Genomic DNA, 20,868 nt, shown 5'->3' on the forward strand with positions numbered 1-20,868 from the left:
TCTTCTAGGATTTTTACGACTTCAGGTCTCACATTTAGGTCTTTAATCCATTTTGAATTTATTTTGTGTATGCAGTAAGTGGCCCAGTTTCATTCTTTTGAATGTTGCTGTCCAGTTTTCCCAGCAGCATTTGTTGCTGGATATTCTTTCCTCCTCTGTCGAAGACTAACTGACCACATAATTGTGGGTTTATTTTTGCATTTTCTGTTCTGTTCCATTGATCCATGTGCTTATTTTTGTGCCAGTACCATACTATTTTGATTTGCTACAGCTTTGTGATATAACTTGAAGTCCAGAATTGTAATGCCTCCAACTTTGGTATTCTTTTTCAAGGTTGCTTTGGCTATTCGGGTTCTTTGGTGGTTCCATACACATTTTAGGATTGTTTGTTCCAGCTCTGTGAAAAGTGCTGTTGTATTTGGATAGGGATTACATTAAATGTGTAGATTGCTTTGGGTAGTACAGACATTTTAACAATATTTGTTCTTTCAATCCAGGAGCATGGAATGTCTTTCCATTTCTGTATGACATCTTCAATTTCATTCATCAGTGTTTTATAGCTTTGAGAGCAAAGATCTTTCACCTCTATGGTTAACTTTATTCCTATGTATCATTATTTTGGGTGCAATTACAAATGGAATTTTTAAAATTTCTGTTCTGCTGCTTCATTATTGGTGTATAGAAATGCAAGAGATTTCTATACATTGATTTTTATTTATTTATTTATTTATTTATTTATTTATTTATTTTTTAATGATTTTTTTTATTATATTATGTTAATCACCATACAGTACATCCGGATTCCGATGTAAAGTTCGATGCTTCATTAGTTGCGTGTAACACCCAGTGCACCATGCAATACGTGCCCTCCTTACTACCCATCACCAGTCTATCCCATTCCCCCACCCCCTCCCCTCTGAAGTCCTCAGTTTGTCTCTCACAGTCCATAGTCTCTCATGTTTCATTCCCCCTTCTGATTACCCCCCTTTTCTTTATCCCTTTCTTCCCCTACCGATCATCCTAGTTCTTATGTTCCATAGATGAGAGAAATCATATGATAATTGTCTTTCTCTGCTTGACTTATTTCACTTAGCATTATCTCCTCCAGTGCCGTCCATGTTGCAGCAAATGTTGAGAATTCGTTCTTTCTGATAGCTGAGTAATATTCCATTGTATATATGGACCACAGCTTCTTAATCCAGTCATCTGTTGAAGGGCATCTCGGCTCCTTCCATGATTTGGCTATTGTGGACAATGCAGCTATGAACATTGGGGTGCATATGGCCCTTCTCTTTACTACGTCTGTATCTTTGGGGTAAACACCCAGTAGTGCCAATGGCTGGGTCATAGGGTAGTTCAATTTTTAACTTTTTAAGGGACCTCCACACTGTTTTCCAGAGTGGCTTATACATTGATTTTGATTCCTGCAACTTTACTGAATTTCTTTATCAGTTCTAGCAGTTTTTGGGTGGTCTTTCTGTTTTCCTATGTATAGTATCATGTCATCTACAAATAGAGTTTTACTTCTTCCTTACTGATCCGGATTCCTTTTCTTTCTTTTTGTTTTCTGATTGCCGTGGCTAGAACTTCCAGTACTATGTTAAATAAAAGTGGTGAGAGTGGACATTCTTGTCTCGTTATTGACCTTAGGGGGAAAAACAGTTCATCCCTATTAAGGATGATGTTTCTTGTGGGTTTTCCATAGATGCCCTTCATTATACTGAGGTATGTTTCCTCTAAACCTATTTTTGTTGAGGGTTTTTATCATAAATGGATGTTATACTTTGTTAAATGCTTCTTCAGCATCTATAGAAATGATCACGTGGTTCTTGTCCTTTCTCCTACTGATGTGATGTATCATGTTGATTGACTTGTGAATATTAAACCACACCTGCAACCAAGAAATAAATCCCACTTGATCATGGTGAATGATTTTTTTTAATGTATTGCTGGACTTGGTGTGCCAGTATTTTGTTGAGGATTTTTATATCTATATTCGTGAGAGATATTGGTCTGTAGTTCTCTTTTCTAGTGGTGTCTTTAACTGGTTTTGGTATCAGGGTAATACTGGACTTATAAAATGAATTTGGAAATTTTCTTTCCTTTTCTATTTTTTTTTGAATAGTTTGAGAAGAATAGGTATTAACTCTTCTTTAAGTGTTTGGTAGAATTCGCCTATGAAGCCACCTGGTCCAGGACTTTTGTTTGTTGGGAGTTTTCCACTACTGACTCAATTTCTTTGCTGGTTATTGGTTTGTTCAAATTTCCTATTTCTTCCTGTTTCTGTTTTTTATATGTTTCTAAGAATTTACCCATTTCTTCTAGGTTGTCCAATTTCTTGCATATAGTTTTTCATAATATTTTCTTATTATTGTACGTATATCTGTGGTATTGGTTGTTATTTCTCCTCTCTCATTTGTGATCTTATTTATTTGAATCCCTCCTCTTTTTTTCTTGAAAGTCTAGCTAGAGGTTTATCAATTTTATTGATTTTTTGCAAGGAACAAGCTCCTGGTTTCATTGATTGGTTCTTTTGTTTTTTACTTTGTATATCATTTGTTTTTGCTCTAGTGTTTATTATTTCTTTCCTTCTGCTAGTTTTAGGTTTTTTTTTTTTTTTTTTACTTTTCTAGCTCCTTTAGGTGTAAGGTTAGGTTGTTTATTTGAGATTTTTCTTGTTTTTTGAGGTAGACCTGTATTGATAAAAACTTGCCTCTTAATATTGCTTTTGCTGCATACCAGAGGTTTTGGACCATTGTGTTTTCATTTTCACTTTTTTCCATGTACATTTTGTTTCTTCTTTGATCTCCTGGTTGAGCCAATCATTGTTTAGTAGCATGTTATTTAACCTCCATGTATTTATAATCTTTCCAGATTTTTTTTTTATGGTTGACTTCTAGTTTCATAGCGTTGTGGTCAGAAAATACGCAAGGTATGATTTTTATCTTCTTGAACTTTTTGAGACTTGAATTGTGGCCTGATATGTGATCCTTTCTGAAGAATGTTCCTTTTGCTCTTGAAAAGAATGTCTATTCTGTTGTTTTAGGATGGAATGGTTGAATACATGTTTTAAATTCATCTGTTCCAGTTTGTCATTCAAAGCCATTGCTTTCCTTGTTGATGTTCTGTTTAGATGATCTATCCTTTGACATAATTGGCATGTTAAAGTCCACTACTATTATTGTATTATTATCGATTAGTTCCTTTATGTTTGTTATTAACTGTTTTATGTATTTAGGTGCTCTTAGGTGCCTAAATATTAACAATTGTTGTATCTTTTTTTTTTAAAGATTATTTATTTATTTATTTGACAGAGATAGACAGCCAGCGAGAGAGGGAACACAAGCAGGGGGAGTGGGAGAGGAAGAAGCAGGCTCCCAGCGGAGGAGCCCGATGTGGAACTCGATCCCGGAATGCCGGGATCACGCCCTGAGCTGAAGGCAGACGCCTAATGACTATGCTACCCAGGTGCCCCAATTGTTTTATCTTTTTGTTGGAGTGTCCCCTTTATTATTATATAGTACCCTCCTTTGTCCCTTGTTACAGTCTTTCTTTTAATGTCTATTTTGCCTGATGTAAGTATTGCTATTCTGGCTTTGTTTTAACAGCTATTTGAAGGATAGATGTTTCTCCATCCTCTCATTTTGAATGTCTTTAGGTCTAAAATGTGTCTCTTGTAGGTAACATACAGATGGGTCTTGTTTTTTTTAATCCATCTGCCTATGTCTTTTGATTGGAACACTTATTCAACTTACATTCAAAGTAATTATTAATAGATATGTTTTTATTGCCATTTTATTACACATTTTTTGGGTGTTTTTGAAGATTTTCTCTGATCCTTTCCTGTCTTTCACGTTTTGCTGATTTTCTTTAGTGCTATATTTGATTTCTTTCTCTTAATTTTGTCCATATTTATTAGTGGTTTTGATATATGGTTACCATTAGATTTGTATATAACCTCTTCTGCATAAAGTAGTCTATATTAAGTTGATGGTCGTTTATGTTTGAAACATTTTCTCCTCTCCTTCCCACATTTTATGTATGTTATTATATTGTATATCCCTTTTTGTGAGTTCCTTGACTGATTTTTTTTACAGAAATATTCATTTTTACTGTTTTTGTGTTTCCTAGTTCTATACTGTCACTTTTGGTCTCTCCTTTCCACTCAAAGTGCCCCTTTTAATATTTTTTGTAGGGCTGGTTAAGTGGTCATGAACTCCTTTAGGTTTGTTTGTCTGGGGAACTCTTTATGTCTCCTTCTATTCTGAAGGATAGCCTTGCTGGATAGAGTATTCTTGGCTGCTGATTTCTCCCATTCAGCTCTTTGAATATATCATGCCATTCCCTTTTGGCTTGCAAAGTTTCTGTTGCAAAATCTCCTGTGAGCCTTATGACTTTTCCCTTGTAAGTTAATGACTTGTTTTATCTTGCTACTTTTAGAATTTTTTCCTTATCACTATATTTTATAAATTTAATTACAGTATGTCTTGCTGTTGGTCAACTTTTGTTGATTCTGTTGAGGTTTCTCTGTGCCTCCTGTACATGAGTATCTGTTTCCTTCCCCAGTTTAGGTAACTTTTCAGCTATTTTTCCTCAAATAAATTTTCTCACCACCTTTCTCTCTCTTCTGAGACTCCTGTAATATAAATGCTATTACGTTTAATAGAGTCAATGAGTTCCCTAAGTCTATTCTCATTTTGCATAATTCTTTTCTTTCTTCTTTATTCAGCTTGATTACTTTCCATTACTCTGTCTCCTAAATCATTAATTCATTTTCATTTGTTTCCATGTACCTGTTCCTCTGCTTCTTCTATCCTGTTCATTCCATCAAGTGTATTTCTCATGTCATTTATTGTGCCCTTTATCTTTGCTATGTTATTCCCTATCTGTGTGTTAAAGGTCTCGCTCATGTCTTCCACTCTTTTCTCAAGTCCAGCAAGTACCCTTACGATCACTGCTTTAATGTCTTCATCCAGAATGTAACTTTGATCTGTTTTGCTTGGATCTCTGGCTGTGGCCTTAGCCTTTCTTTCATTTGGGATAAATTTCTCTGTTTTCTCATTTTGTCTGCCTCTCTGTGTCGATTTTTCTGTGTTAAGAAAGTCAGTTGCAACTTCTGCTCTTGAAATTAGTGACTATGAAGAAGAGGTCCTGGAGTGTTAATCCCCTGTTCACCAGACTCTGGCACTTCAGGAGAGTATCCTACGTATGTTGCTTATACCCTTCTGTTTATGAGTCCCTTTTCCTTTCCATGTAGTCATCAGCACTGACTCTCTGCCTGTTGTGGGTTGTGCTTGCTCTCTATGGTTGTAGTGGGACCCAGGCAGGCTAGCTCTGGGGGAGTGGGGCATGCCCACCAGGGAACGCAAACAGGGCAGTTGCATTAGCAAAATGTGCACTGGGCCACTAGTCCTATGCCAGATCTTCTTTAGTGCTACAGTGTCTAGAGGCACACAAGAGCAGCTGGGGGTACACGGCTGGGCATGGTAGGAGATGGTGACTTTGGGTGCTTGGCGGGTTACATCCACAAAGGTGCCTGGAAGATCGCTGCTCAGTGTGATGCATGCTGGCAGCTGGGGGCATGCATCTTGGGGACCACACAAGGGTGGCTAGGGGGAGCACAGCTAAGCACAGTGTGACAGACATGCATGGTGCTCAGCGGCAGGTGTGCACCTGGTGGCTAGGTGGAGCACCTGCTTAGCCTTAACAAAATTTGCCCTGGGGTGCCTGGGTGGTGTCGTTGGTTAAGTGTCCAACTCTTTTTTTCTTTTTTAACGATTGTATTTATTCATTTGACACAGACAGAGAGCGCAAGCAAGGGGAGAGGCAGGGAGAGGGAGAAGCAGGCTCCCTGCCGAACAGAGAGGCCGACGTGGGGCTCGATTCCAGGACCCTGGGATCATGACCTCAACTGATGGCAGATGCTTAACCAACTGAGCCACCCAGGTGCCCCATTAAGTGCCCAACTCTTGGTTTCAGCTCAGGTGGTGGATCCAGCCCCGCATCAGACTCTGTGCTCAGCACATAATCTGCTTGGGATTCTCTTTCCCTCTCCTTTTGATTTTAAAAAGATTTTTTAAAAATCTTTTTTAAAAAATATTTTATTTATTTATTCATGAGAGACAGAGGCAGAGGGAGAAACAGGCTCCCCACAGAACAGGGAGCCCGACACAGTACTTGATCCCAGGACCATGGGCTCATGACCTGAGCTGAAGGTAGATGCTTAACCAACTGAGCCACCCAGGCATCCCTTTTTTTTAATATTTAAAATAAATAAATCTTTTTTAAAAATTGCCCTGAGCCCAGGGCCAAAGCCAGCAGGCTTGGACTGGGTAAGTCCTCAGGAGAATTCGTGTGCATGGAGCACTGCTAATGAGTTAGGTGCCAAGTGTCTGTGCAGCCCCACCTACACCTCTGTGCTTATGCTGACAGCTGGGGATGGAAAATGGCACCTGCCAGCTCCCTTGTTTCAGAAGTCCCCCAACATACTCAAAAATAAGTATGAACAGATCTGTCTACTGTTTGTGGAGTTTGTTCTGCCAGTCTTCAGATCGCTCTCCAGTTTTTTGACTTGGATGTGGACGATACCTAGTTGTAAATGTAGGACTGGATGAGCTCAGGGTCCTCCTACTCTGCCATCTTCCCAAGCTCCTCCCAAGATTCCTCCTTTTATCATTTCCTTTTTGTGTAGAGGAATACCTTTAGCCCTTCTTTTGCTGTAGCTCTGCTTGTGAAAATTTATCCTAGTTTTTCTTCATCTGAGAATATGTTGATTACCCCTTCATTCCTGGAGTATGTTTTTGTTTGATATAGAATTCTAACTTGACATTTCTTTTCTTTTGGCCCTTGAAAATGTTGTGCAACTTCCTTCTGGACTCTGGCTTCCGATGAGAGATCAGCTGTTATTCGTATTATTTTGCCACAGTAGGTAAAGCATTGCTTTTCTCTGGGTGCTTTCATTATTTTTTCTGCCTTTAGCTTTCAAAGGTTTAACCACAATATATATCTTCACATGGATTTCTTTGGGTTTATACTGTTAATAATTCACTCAGCTTCCTGAATCTTGGGCTTGTTTTTCCTCAAATCTGATAATACTCCAGCCATTATTTACTTGAATACATCTGCAGTCCACCCTCTTCCTCCTCTCCTGGAAATGTGATGACACAAATACTAGATCTTTTGTTCTAGTTTCACTGATCCCTGTCCATTTTTTCAGCCTATTTTCTATTATTCAGATTAGGTAATTTCTACTGTTTTGTCTCCATATTCACTGATTATTTCTTCTGTTGTCTCCAATTTGCTATTTAAGCCATCTATTGAGTATTTTATTTGTTTTGTATTTTTTAGTTCTTAATTTCCATTTCTTCTATCTTTTTTTTTCCCCTCCATTTCTTCTATCTTCTATTTCTTTGTTAAGACTTTCTATTTTTAATTTGTATCATGCATGTTCAAAATTCTTTGTCAAAGCATTTTTATGATGGGTGCTTTGAAATCCCTGTTAGGTAATTCAAACATCTGTGTCATTTCAATGATGGCACCTATTGACTTTCTTTCCTTGGTTTGAGATCTCAGTTTGAGTTCTTTCTGGTTCTTAGTATGATGAAGGATTTTCAATTGAAACCTGGACATTCGGGATATTATTTTAAAAGACTCTATTTCAATCTTTTAAAAGGATCTTTAATATTTTAGAAGGATCTTATTTTAATCTTGTGTTTTAGCAGGTATTTTCTGACACCACTCTGGTGAGTGAAGGGGGATGCTGTCTCATCACTGCCAAGTGGGAGTGAAAGTCCTGGCTCCCCACTCAGCTTCCCTTTCTCCCTTGTTACAATTGAGCAAGGATAGACGTCCAGGTTATTTATCTGGCCTTTGCTAGTAGGGGTGAGGGTGGGCCACAGTTTTTCTGTGGTATTTGACTAGAGTAGAGTGGTTATTATCTAAAAATTCTCTGTGTTGCTAGGTTGTTTCTTTTGGGTCCTTTGACTAGAGTGAGGAGGCATTTCTTGGGGCTTTTACTGGTCTGTTCTTGTTGGAGATTTCTGGGCTGCCAGCTTGTCCCACACCTAGTCTAGCATATATGCAGCAATAAGAAAACCCAGGGAACTCACCACTGCATTATTCCTTGGATCCCAAAGTCCTTAGCCAGTCTGCCTTCTTCTCTTCACCTTTTAGAATGTCTTGTGCTTGTTATATATATAATGTCCTGGGCTTTTAGTTGTATTTAGCAGGAGGAATAAGGAAAAGTATATGTACTCCATCTTCCCAGAAGCAGAAATCTAGAGGGTTCTTTTGAACACACTAATTTGACCATGTCACTCTGCAGCTTAAAACATCTCAATGGCTCCAACTCTCTACGGGATCAAATCCAAAACAAAACCTTACTAAGGAGGAAAAACTATGTTAGATATACTTCTACATTCCCAAAGTCTATCATGATTCTTACAAATAGTAGTTACTCTGAATGCTTAATGATTAAAGAACTGAGGCTCAGGTTAATGCATTTCCCATACCAATATATATTCTGGCAAATTACGTATTTTCTCAAAGACTGCTCCATAGCCAAAAGTATGATGTGCTTGCACAGACATTTTTGTTCCACACCAAGCTTTAAGAGAGCTGTTGAAGCTAGAATGAAACTTACCTTCCACAGGTAGCCGCCGCCGTATGGCCAGGCGTTCCATTTTCCGCTGTGTTTCTGCCAGACTGAAAAGGACCCCATAAACATATTGACGTGCTGACCGGAACAGGAGAGCAGCTGGAGGCAACTCCATGTTACACTCATCCTCAATACATACGGGGATCTTAATCTCACCCTAACAAAAAATCATCCAGGAGAAAGAACAAAATGAGTTACCTCAAGGTTTGGAATTGAGCTGAGAAGAATCAGTAATGAACTATAGCCTCTGTAGCCACGCTACCAAATTTTCTACTTGTCATTAACAGCTTCAGAATAAAAAGAAGCTGTAATAAGCCCAGATGACCATAGGCAGCTTAAAAGCTATGCTCCATTTTTAGAGTCTTTGTTATGACTGACTATAGCTGACTAAATGGGGAAAGTCACATCTTAGACATTTTGCTGGGGGATAGAGTTGTATGGTGAGACGGGAGGAAGGGAACGGCTCTGTAGAAGTAGAGGAAGAGGTAAAGAACAAGGGCATAAAGCCTCTTCTTAAACTGTGTCCAGCCCTAGACCACAGTCTACCAACACGGAGCATGATCTTTGAAATCTCACAATTATAGTTCTCTTCTTGGGGCCTCATTTATTATAAAGTTCCCTCTCCTGCTGGTGTCATTTCACCTGACACCCTTAATACACTGAGGGGTCCCAGCATACTTGGTTTCCTTTTACCTCCCTTCAAATACCAATTAGAATTTTCTCTGGTAACTTAGGGTTCTAGGAAGTATGAAGTACAATGTTAAAAGCAGGGAGGTGCTGATGTGCTCTCTTACCTTAGTGAGGACATGATAGATATATGGGTACATAAGACCCCTTCGGTGTCTGTGTTCAGCAACCCGCAAGACTTCGGGAGCTACTGGAGGTAAGGGTGGAATGGTGATGTCCATATGGTTCCTTGTAGACATAGACAGCAGGGATGGGATGTGGGGCTCTCCATCACCCAGGTTGGTATCTGCAACTCCAGCATCGATGGGCTGTACCCAGGACCCTCTGTCACCACTTGGATCCTCCCATCCAGGCTGCTGCTGCTGAAGTGTTTCTGTGATGTGACTAAAAATTTTAAAAGACCATGTAGAAGAGATAGAGGAGGTTGATAAAGATATTCCAACTGAAGATGTCCGTTCTGATCCTAAGGATTCTTACAAACCCTCTGGAAGTCAAGACACTAAGTTAGTATTGGACCTCATACATTTCCTCCACACCTTGTAAGAGGCCATGTCTAGAGTCAGCTTATGTTCTAAGAAACTGATTACAATTGAAACCTCAAAGTAGCTCTGTTTCCCAGGAAGAATCTTCTTGGAGAAATCATCTAAGAACCAATAAGCTAGTATAAAATACCACAGTTTAAATCCTCAGAACCCTGTCTTAAGCAATATAACTGCCTACTCAACTGTTCTAATACTTCAACTCTACAAAGTCTTTTCATTTTTTTCTACATTCAATCCATCCCTCTCAAAAATCGAGAAATGACAGCCATGAAATATAGCTTCCCTAGGGCTTCCCTAACCAGCTGCTATGCTTCCTTTTACTTCAGGGGCTTGGGTATCTGAAAATTACCACCTGTACAGAGTCAATATGAGTATGAAGTAGTCAAACATAGGGTTTTTCTACTTCATTTAAGAGTAAAGAGCCATAGAGAACAGCCAGAAATAATATACTTCCCCACACCGAACCCAGGTTACCAGCAAAAAAAAAAAAAAATTACAGATACTCCAGAAGTCTGTTCCCTTAAGTGCCTATTCAGATACTTACTCAGAGCTGGTTCCATTTGGTTCATCACCATCAGAGGAAGAGGAGTGAGAAGAGTCTGGTCCCAAAGGAGGTGAAGCTTTGGGAGTCAGGTAATTGGGAAACTGGGATGCAGAGGAGTCATAAGAGACAGCCCAATTGGCAAAGGGGCTGTCCTGCAGCATGGGATCCTCAGAAAAAGCATGGGATTCCCCCAAAGCATGGGGAGAGAAGAGAAGAGAGGAGTTGTGTCCCACTGGGAATGGTGGTGGATATTTCATTTTCTGGGGCACATGGTGAGAAAACTAAAGGATAAAACAGACAGAAGAGCTATTTAACATTTGAACAGGCTCTAAAATGGTTCCCTCAGAAGTTGTGACACAGTGGATAATGCCAGTAGCAGGGATTGTTGTTGGGATACAAAGAACCTACTGAGAATAATAAGAAATAATTCTAACAGTGATATATGGACAGAATCCTCCAGAGGCAGGACAATGGACCAATCCATGTATCCTAGAACCACTCTCCAACATTAGCTAATCTACCTTCACAATGCCCTAGTGGTTACTGATTTGGATATTTTCTTTATGTAGTCTGCCAGCCTTAAGTTGAGAATGTGACATAGGTATATACAGCCTTGATATTCTGATAACATTGAATAACTTTAACTCCTTAACTCAGAGTATAAAAATCAGAAAGCAACCTGAGTCTAATGCTAACACATGGTCTTGGGACTCTTGAAAGATATTACCATTGGCTTTCCAGCAGAGATAGTGCCCATCTGATTTCGTGGAAGGGGAGGGTTTCCAAGCCGATTATTCCGAAAACCTGAAGCCAAGAGAAAGGGCTATACTTTAGTCAATTCTACTAATTCTACAATATTACATTCTGCTAACCCCACAGTGCTTGAAAAATTATTAATAAATTATAATTTATTGAACAGCAGCTATGTGCCATGCCAAGAACCTAACAGAAATTATTTTATCTTAGAAAAAATCTTATAAAATAGATATGATGAGCCACATAACATACATGCAAATGTGACAAGTTAAGATCACACAGCTATTAAGCAGCAGAGGTGGAATTCAAACTCAGGCCAGAACCCAAAGACAGGGCTATGTTACATAGGCCAGGCTGTAATGGAGGTTAGTGCCAGAAAAAGCCCAACCTAAGGAAATGGCAATGGACCCCATCTACAAATTTGAGAAATCAGTGTCCTGTCCCAGGTCACCACTCTTATTACATGGAAATCAAAAGGAGAGTAATGACTTCTACAAAAGTACAATAAAACAAGTCATTTCACTCTGGGTTAGGAGTTCCCATGAGGGACTCAGTTTCCCCTTTGGATAGAGCAGCTCTGCATCAGATGGAAGCCTTACCTAGAAAGGAGGAGGGACCCACTGGCAGCGAAGAGAGTTTGGTTGTGACTGAATAGTATTCGACTGCTTTCTTGAATCGCTCTATTTTATCTTCTGTCCTGGACTGGACATTGGAACATCAGATGTTCAGGAGAAGAAACAACATGAGAGCGTCTTTTTCATGTAACTTATAATTGAAGAGTCAAAACAGTAGCAGAAATAAAATATTTTAGGGGCGCCTGGGTGGCACAGCTGTTAAGCGTCTGCCTTCGGCTCAGGGCGTGATCCCGGCGTTATGGGATCGCCCCACATCAGGCTCCTCCGCTATGAGCCTGGCTTCTTCCTCTCCCACTCCCCCTGCTTGTGTTCCCTCTCTCACTGGCTGTCTCTATCTCTGTCGAATAAACAAATAAAATCTTAAAAAAAAAAGAAATAAAATATTTTAAGAAACCCAAGAGAGCAATTTTTCATGTTGCGGAAAAGACTAGGTAGAGAGAAAGCATTATAAAATGTAAAATAAAAAAAAATTAAGCTTAAAAATAAGTAAGTAAATAAAGTTTACTTACATTTTGTGCTGTTCTAAAATGGTCATATGATCATCAGAAAAAATTGATTAAGGATGGGGAAAAATTACATACTACCACCACCCAAAGATATTTTGGTCTGTTTTCTTCCAGTATTTTATTTTATGTATTTTATCTTTCAAATTTTTTTAGAAGATAGATTATTTATTATTTTTTAAATTTATCTGAGAGAGAGGGAAAGAGAGAGAGAGAAAGCAAGCATATGAGTGGGGTGAGGGGCAGAAGGAGAGAGAGAATCCTCAAGCACATTCTATACTGAGCACAGAACCTGACATGGAGCTCAATCCCAGGAACCTGAGATCATGACTTGAGCTGAAATCAAGAGTCAGACACTTAACCGACTAAGCCACTCAGTTGCCCCTTCTTCCAGTATTTTAAGATAAACTTTTTTTGTTGACATATTACTGGTCTATTTTAATATACATATTTTCTATAGTTGATACTATATAATTTCATATCCCCCTTCTATTATAATTTTGAATGACCATATTTTTTAAATGTAAATGTATCATAAATTACGTAACTACTTCCCTAATACCTGACATTATTGCTCACATTTGGCTATTATAAGTTATGCAACAAAGAACACATATGTACATACAATTTTTTTTCTGGATTTCAGATTATGTTCCTAGGAAAATGTCCCCAGAGTGGAATCATTGGTTCGAAAGGTATTAACACTAAAATAAAGAGCAATTAAACATATACAAAAACCACAATGTGTCATCGCTATATATCCACCAGAATGGTTGAAATTAAAGATTTTAAGTATCAGGCACTGGTAAGGATATGGAATAACTGGAATTTCAGTGCATTGCTGGTGGGAGTGTACATTGGTTTAATGTGGAAAATAGATTGGCAGTTTCTTACAAAGTGAAACATATATTTACCACACGGCACAGCATTCCTACTTCCATGTATTTACCCAGGAGAAATGAGTACATATGTATACCAAAAGATAGGAATGAGAATACTAACAACAAATTTATTCATAATGGCCCCAAACCCAAATAACTCAAATGTATACCAAAAGAAGAATGAATAATTGTGGTAGAGTCCTACAATGGAATACTATACAGTTATAAAAAGAACAAAGTGCAACACAGATAAGTCTCAGATACCTTATACTGAGTGAAAGAAAAGAGACACAAAAGAGTATATATATAGTTCAAGTAGAAGCAAAACTAATCTATGGCAAAAGAAGTAAAAATATTGTTCATCTCTGAGGGGTTAGGGCTGACTGAGAAGGAGCTTTTCCTTATCAAACCTTTTCCAATGTAATTTTAAAGTCCTCTTGAATATATTATTTTATGAACTTCCTAATATTTCATCAAATGGAATATAAACTATTAAAGTCATTTCTACTTTATCATTATAAAAAATGCTTTGATAAGCATAATTTTACACAAGTTTCTTGGATAATTTCATAGGGAATATTCTTAGAAGTGGAAATACCAGGTCAAAGGATATGGTCATTTTCATAGACATATTTTTTAAATTCAAAATTTTAGTTAACATACCATGCAATATTGGTTACTAGAGTAGAATTCAGTGATTTATCACTTACATACAACACCCAGTGCTCATCAAAAGTGCCCTCTTTAATACCCATTACCCATCTAGCCCATCCCCCACATGCCTCCCTCCATCAACCCTCAGTTTGTTCTCTACAGTTAAATCTTTTATGGCTTAGGGGCACCTGGGTGGCTCAGTCAGTTAAGCATCTAACTCTTGGCTTTGGCTAAGGTTATAATTTCAGGGTCATGAGATCAAGCCCCACATTGGGCTCCACACTCAGTGGGGTGTCTACTTGTCTCTCTCCTTCCCCGTCTGCCCTTCCCCCCACTCTCTCTCTCTCAAGTAAATTAATTAATCTTTTTTAAAAAGTCTCTTATGGCTTGTTTCCGTCTCTCCATTTCTTTCTTTTCCCCCTTCCCCAATGATCCTGTTTTGTTTCTTCAATTCCACATATGAGTGAGATCATATGTTGTCTTTCTCTGACATTTATTTCACTTAGCATAATACACTCTACTTCCATCTACATTGTTACAAATGGCAAGATTTCATTCTTTTTGATGACTAATATTCCATTGCGTATATATATATATATACACACACACACACACACACACACACACACACCACATCTTCCTTATCCATGCATCAGCCTAAAGACATCTGGGTTCTTTCTATAGTTTGGCTACTGCTGATAATGCTGTTATAAACATCAGGGTGCATGTACCCCTTTGAATCTGTATTTTTGTATTCTTTGGGTAAACACCTACTAGTGCAATTGTGGGATGGTAGGGTAGTTCTGTTTTTAACTTTTTAAGGAACCTCCAAACTGTTCTCCAAGTAGCTGCATCAGTTTGCATTCCCACCAATAGCGTAAGAGGCTTCCCCTTTCTTCGCATACTCACCAACCCTGTTGTTTCTAGTGTTGTTAATTTTGACCATTCTGACAGGTGTGAGGTGATATTTCATTGTGGTTTTGATTTGCATTTCGCTGATGATGAGTGATGTTGAGCATCTTTTCATGTGTCTGTTGACCATCTGGCTGTCTTTTTTTGAAAAGTGTCTATACATATCTTCTGCCCATTTCTTAACTGGATTATTTGTTTATTTGGGTGTTGAGTTTAATAAGTTCTTTATTGATTTTGGATACTAACCCTTTATCAGATATGTCATTTGCGAATATCTTCTCCCATTCCACATGCTGCCTTTTAGTTTTGTTGATTGTTTCCTTCACTGTGCAGATGTTTTTACCTTGAATAAGTCCCAATAGTTCATTTTTTGGTTTTGTTCCCCTTGCCTCTGGAGACGTGTCTAGGAAGAAGTTGCTGCTGCTGAGGTCAAAGAGGTTGTTGCCTGTGTTCTCCTCTAGGATTTTGATGGATTCCTGTCTCACATTTAGGTCTTTCACCCATTTTGAATTTATTTTAGTGTACAGTGTAAGAAAGTGATCCAGTTTCATACTTGTGCATGTTGCTGTCCAGTTTTCCCAACACCATTTGTTGAAGAGACTGTCTTTTTTCCATTGGATATTCTTTTCTGCTCTGTCAAAGATTAGTTGACCATAGAGTTGAGGGTCCATTTCTGGGTTTTCCATTCTGTTCCATTGATCTATGTGTCTGTTTTGGTGCCAGTATCATACTGTTTTGATGACTACAGCTTTGTAATATAACTTGAAATCCAGAATTGTTCTTTTTCAGGATTGCTTTGGCTATTTGGGATCTTTTGTTGGTTCCATACAAATTGTATGATAGTTTGTTCCAGCTCTGTGAAAATTGCTGATGGTATTTTGATAGGGATTGCATTAAACGTGTAAATTGCTTTGGGTAGTATAGACATCTTAATAATGTTTGTTCTTTCAATGCACACGGAATGCTCTTCTATTTCTTTGTGTCCTCCTCAATTTCTTTCATAAATGTTCTACAGTTTTAGGAGTACAGATCTTTTACCTCTTTAGTTAGGTTTATTCCTAGGTACCTTCTTGTTTTTGGTGCAACTGCAAATGGGATCGATTCCTTGATTTCTCTTTTTGCTGCTTCATTATTGGTGTATAGAAATGCAACAGATTTCTGCACATTGATTTTATATCCTGCAACTCTGCTGAATTCATGTTTAAGTTCTAGCAATTTTTTGGTGGAGTCTTTTGGGTTTTCTACAGAGTATCATGGTGTCTACAAATAGTGAAAGCTTGACTTCTTCCTTGACAATTTGGATGCCTTTTATTTCTTTTTGTTGGCTGATTGCTGAGGGCAAGACTTGCCAGTACTATGTTAAATAGTAATGGTCAGAGCAGACATTCTTGTCTTATTCCTGACCATAGGTGAAAGGCTCTCAGTTTTTCCCCATTGAGGATACTAACTGTGGGTCTTTTGTATATTGCCTGTATGAGGCTGAAGTATGTTCCTTCTATCCCTACATTGTTGAGGGTTTTTATCAAGAAAGGATGATGCATTTTTTTCAAATGCTTTTTTTGCATCTATTAACAGTATTATATGGTTCTTATCCTTTCTTTTACTAATGTGATGTATCACATTGATTGATTTGTGAATACTGAATCACCTCTGTGGCCCAGGAATAAATCCCACCTGAGCGTGGTAAATCACTATTTTAATGTACTGTTGAATTTGGTTTGCTAGTAGTTGACTGAGAATTTTTGCATCCATGTTTATCAGGGATAGTGGCCTATAATTCTTTTTAGTGGGGTCTTTGTCTGGGTTTGGAATCAAGGTGACACTGGCTTCATACAATGAGTTTGGAAGTTTTCCTTCCATTTCTGTACTTTTGGAACAGTTTGAGGAGAACAGGTATCAACTCTTCTTTAAATGTCTGGTAGAACTCCCCCTGGGAAACCATCTGGCCCTGAGCTCTTGTTTTTGGGAGATTTTTGATTACTGATTCAATTTCTTTTCTGGTTATGGGTCTGTTCAAATTTTCTATTTCTTCATGTTTCAGTTTTGGTAGTTTGTAGGTTTCTAGGAATTTGTCCATTTCTTCCAAGTTGCCCAGTTTGCTGGCATATAATTTTTCATAGTATTGTTTTATAACTGTGTTTCTGTGGTGTTGGTTGTGATCGCTCCTCTTTCATTCATGATTTTATCTATTTGTGTCCTTTCTCTTTTCTTTTTGATAAGTCTGGCTAGGGGTTTATCAATTTTGTTAATTCTTTCGAAGAACTAGCTCTTAGTTTTGTTAATCTGTGCTACGGGTTTTTTGTTTTGTTTTGGTTTCTATATAGTTTATTTCTGCTTTAATCTTTATTATTTCCCTTCTTCTCTTGGATTTAGGTTTTATTTGCTGTTCCTTTTCTAGCTCCTTTACGTGTAAGGTTAGATTGTGTATTTGAGACTTTTCTTGCTTCTTGAGGTAGGACTGTAGAGCAATGCACTTCCCTTTTAATGCTGCCTTTGCTGTATCCCAAAGGTTTTGGACTGTTGTGTTTCATTTTCATTTGCTTCCATGTATTTTTAAATTTCTTCCTTTAATTCCCATTCATTCTTTAGTAGGATGTTCTTTAACCTCCATGTATTTGTGGTCTTTCCAATTTTTTTCTTGTGGTTGACTTCAAGTTTCATAATGTTGTGGTCTAAAAATATGCATATTATGATCTTAGTCTTTTTGTACTTGTTGAGGGCTGATTATTGACCCAGTATGTGATCCATTTTGGAGACTGTCCCATGTGCACTCGAAAAGAATGTGCATTCTGCTGCTTTAGGATGAAATGTTCTGAATGTATCTGTTAAGTCCATTTGGTCCAGTGTGTCATTCAAAGCCATTGTTTCCTTGTTGATTTTCTGCTTAGACGATCTGTCCATTGCTGTAAGTGGGGTGTTAAAGTCCCCTATTGTTGTATTATTATCAATGGGTTTATGTTTATTATTAATTGATTTGTATATTTGGGTGCTCCCAAGTTGGAGGCATAAATATTTATAATTGTTAGATCTTAATGAATAGACCCCTTAATTATGATATAATGCCCTTCTTCTCTTGTTAGTCTTTGTTTTAAAATCTAGTTTGTCTGATAGAAATATGGCTACTCCAGCTTTTTTTTTCTTGATGTCCATTAGCATGACAGATGGTTCTCCATCCCCTCGCTTTTGATCTGTACTCTTTAAGCCTAAAATGCATAGACTTTTGACACATGATAGTAAATCTCTTTCCAAAACCGATGTCTCAAGTTACGCTCTCATCATCAATGCATGAGAGTGCCCAATTCACCATCCAGCCCAATGTTGAGTACTTTCTACAAAAAAAGTCTTCTAACTGCAAGAAACATTTCTTAAAAAATATAAAAAATTAAAATATGTAATCCAAAAAAGTAAAATTTTAAACATTTATAATCTTCTCTCTCAGAACCTGTAATTGTTAACATTCTAGGACCTATATAGCATTCCAGATGTCTTTATTTATGTACATTCAGGCACACAAACACAGAAATCAAGATCACCAGGTCCTCCAGCCTCACTTAGAAATAAAATCACTCTGCTTTCTCAAAAATCTGAGTATATAATTGTCTGAAAAAGTATTCCAAATCTCAAGAATATATGCAAATTACTGACTTATGGAATGATATCTATTTGAATAATATTCCACTGTATCAAGGTTCCGTTAGTTATATATTCACTATTATTTCCATTTTATATTTAATTACATACCAAACAATCTCCTAAAAAATGTAAGCCACACACAGTCTTCCTTAATATCGATAGCTGTATACTTACTCCTCTCCCTAGAAGTGACCAGTGTTAATCAGTTTGGTCTATGTCATGTCATATACACATTATGTATGTACACCAATATGGTTTTGGTTTTTTCATATATATGGAATCATACTATTATACTGTTTTTCAACTTGCTTTCTGCACTTGTAAACCATTCAACATCAGTGAGTAAAGATCAATGACCTAATCCCCTGAAATACTGAATTACGTGTACTTCCCTCAGTGTACCACCGTTCTGTGCCCTGACAAACATTTACTCTGCCTTCAAGAGTATGACTTCTACGAAACCTTTCCTTCCGTGACACATTTACTGTGGTTTTTCTTTGTTGTACTTATTGATTTGTTTCTGCCTCCCATTTAACCTAAAGTTCTGCAAGAACAGAGAAGGGTTTATTCACATTTATATTTTAGTGTCTAGCATGGGACCTTGTCTGTAGAAGTATATTCAGTACTTAATATATGGTCATATTTAATAACGCCCTACCCTTTTCTTTTATAGATCTTGAGAGGCCATAGGTAGCAGAGTAGAACACTGTCCTTTGATGCTATTACCTAGCAGTTTTTGTATGTTTGTTAAGAAGAGCTCTCAAAATTATACAACTGCTAAAAATGATTTTTATGAAAATTATACAGCAACAATGAAAACTGGTTTAAGACATAATGTTAAGTGAAAAAAGCACGTTAAAAATTTTTACACTGAGATCACTACCACATCAGAACATACATATGAAGGAGACTAGGAAAGACTATAAAACATTTAGGGTGGGGGAATTCATAGCAAAGTCTCTATTTTTAAAATGTTTTGTTCTTATTATTTAGTGAAAAGGGGGATCCTTGTTATTAAGAATTGTCATTATCCAGGTTCCAAAGATCATAAAGCTATAAAGGGAAGCAAAAGCTGTAACATTAAAAGTATTCACCACTCAGATGAACACTTACAAAATTTTTCCTCTGTCAACAATATTATTTCGTTTTAAAAAGGAAAGAAATTCTGGCACATGCTACAACATAGATGAACCTTGAGGGCATTATGCTAAGTGAAATAAGTCAGTCACAAAAAGACAAATACTGTATAATTCCATTTAGATGAGGCACCTAAAGTGGTCAAAATCATAGGGAAAGAGGGGCACCTGGGTGGCTCAGTTGCTTAAGCGTCTGCCTTCAGCTCAGGTCATGATCTCAGGGTCTTGGGATCGAGGCCCACATCGGACTCCCTGCTCAGTGGGGAGCCTGCTTCTCCCTCTCCCTCTGCTCCTCCCCCTGCTTGTGCTCTGTCTGTCAAATAAATAAATAAAAATCTTTAAAAAAATCATAGGGAAAGAAAGTTGAATTGTGGTTGCCAAGGGCTGGAGGGGAGAGGAAATTGTGAAATTATCATTTAATGGGTATAGAGTTTCAGTCTTACAAGATGATAAGAGTTATGGAGATGGATAACGGTGGTGGATACACAACATTACGAATGTATTTAATACCACTTAAAATGATTCACTTAAAATGATTAAGATGGTAAATTTTTATGTTATGTATATTTTACCACAATAAAAAGGGGAAGGAAAACTTATTCATCCAAACAGTATCCCCTGCTTAACACTAGTATCTCCCCCTACCCACTATGTCAATTTCTTTCTTTGTGGGTCAGTGTCTTCCTAATTGTCTGAGGCAAACAGCTGAAAGTACAATAGAAATCAACAAAGTGAATGAGCATAATGTATCATAAAGGTCAGGATTTCCTTAAGTCAAGGGAAATGATGGAGGACTGCATACATCATGCTAGAAGTCATGGAAAATGAGTGTCTGGTACAGTTAGTGTTCAACAACAGTGGAAGAAAAAATTATGAAAGATGATGTTAAGAAAGGCACTTGGAAAAACAATGATTTGAATATTGAAAGAAACTAAGCCCTTTGGGGAAAATAAAGCCCAAGTACATTTTTTATGAAAAAAAATCCTTTTTATGATTATGCTTGAAAGTTAGATGTAAAGTAATGGATGCTAGATTGTCCTCCCACAATGAAGTGCTGATTTCATGCTTTATTCATTAAAAAAAAATCTACAGAGAGAGTTCCATTTTAGATAAGATAGAGGAAACACACTACCTTATTCCCACTGGAAGGTAGTTATAAAACCTAGGAGCAGCTATTTGAAGACTGAAAAGTAAAGAGTAACAGGAGGGCTGGGGAAGAAGGGCAGAATTCAATGTACCACAGAATCAAGGGTGAGTTTAGGATTTCTTTTTCTTCCAGTATCTCTTGGTGTGGACAGAATGCAGCCTAACATCTAGAAGCATACTATG

At 37.6% G+C, this 20,868-nt stretch overlaps 1 protein-coding gene across 5 annotated transcripts in view; it reads right to left on the reverse strand.

The window, feature by feature from the left end:
• The window catches only part of FAM120C (family with sequence similarity 120C), a 146,408-nt gene that overhangs the window by 89,659 nt on the left and 35,881 nt on the right, over positions 1-20,868 (reverse strand). For all 5 annotated transcript variants that reach the window (XM_034649335.1, XM_034649338.1, XM_034649337.1 and 2 more), the window contains exons 5-9: positions 11,785-11,887; positions 11,157-11,233; positions 10,430-10,710; positions 9,451-9,727; positions 8,642-8,813 (exon numbers count right to left, since the gene is read on the reverse strand). In XM_034649335.1, coding sequence (XP_034505226.1) covers positions 8,642-8,813; positions 9,451-9,727; positions 10,430-10,710; positions 11,157-11,233; positions 11,785-11,887 — 910 coding nt within the window. The remainder of the gene's footprint in view (positions 1-8,641; positions 8,814-9,450; positions 9,728-10,429; positions 10,711-11,156; positions 11,234-11,784; positions 11,888-20,868) is intronic.

The sequence above is a fragment of the Ailuropoda melanoleuca genome, chromosome X (assembly GCF_002007445.2).
Source record: "Ailuropoda melanoleuca isolate Jingjing chromosome X, ASM200744v2, whole genome shotgun sequence".
Taxonomy (NCBI): Eukaryota; Metazoa; Chordata; class Mammalia; order Carnivora; family Ursidae; genus Ailuropoda; species Ailuropoda melanoleuca.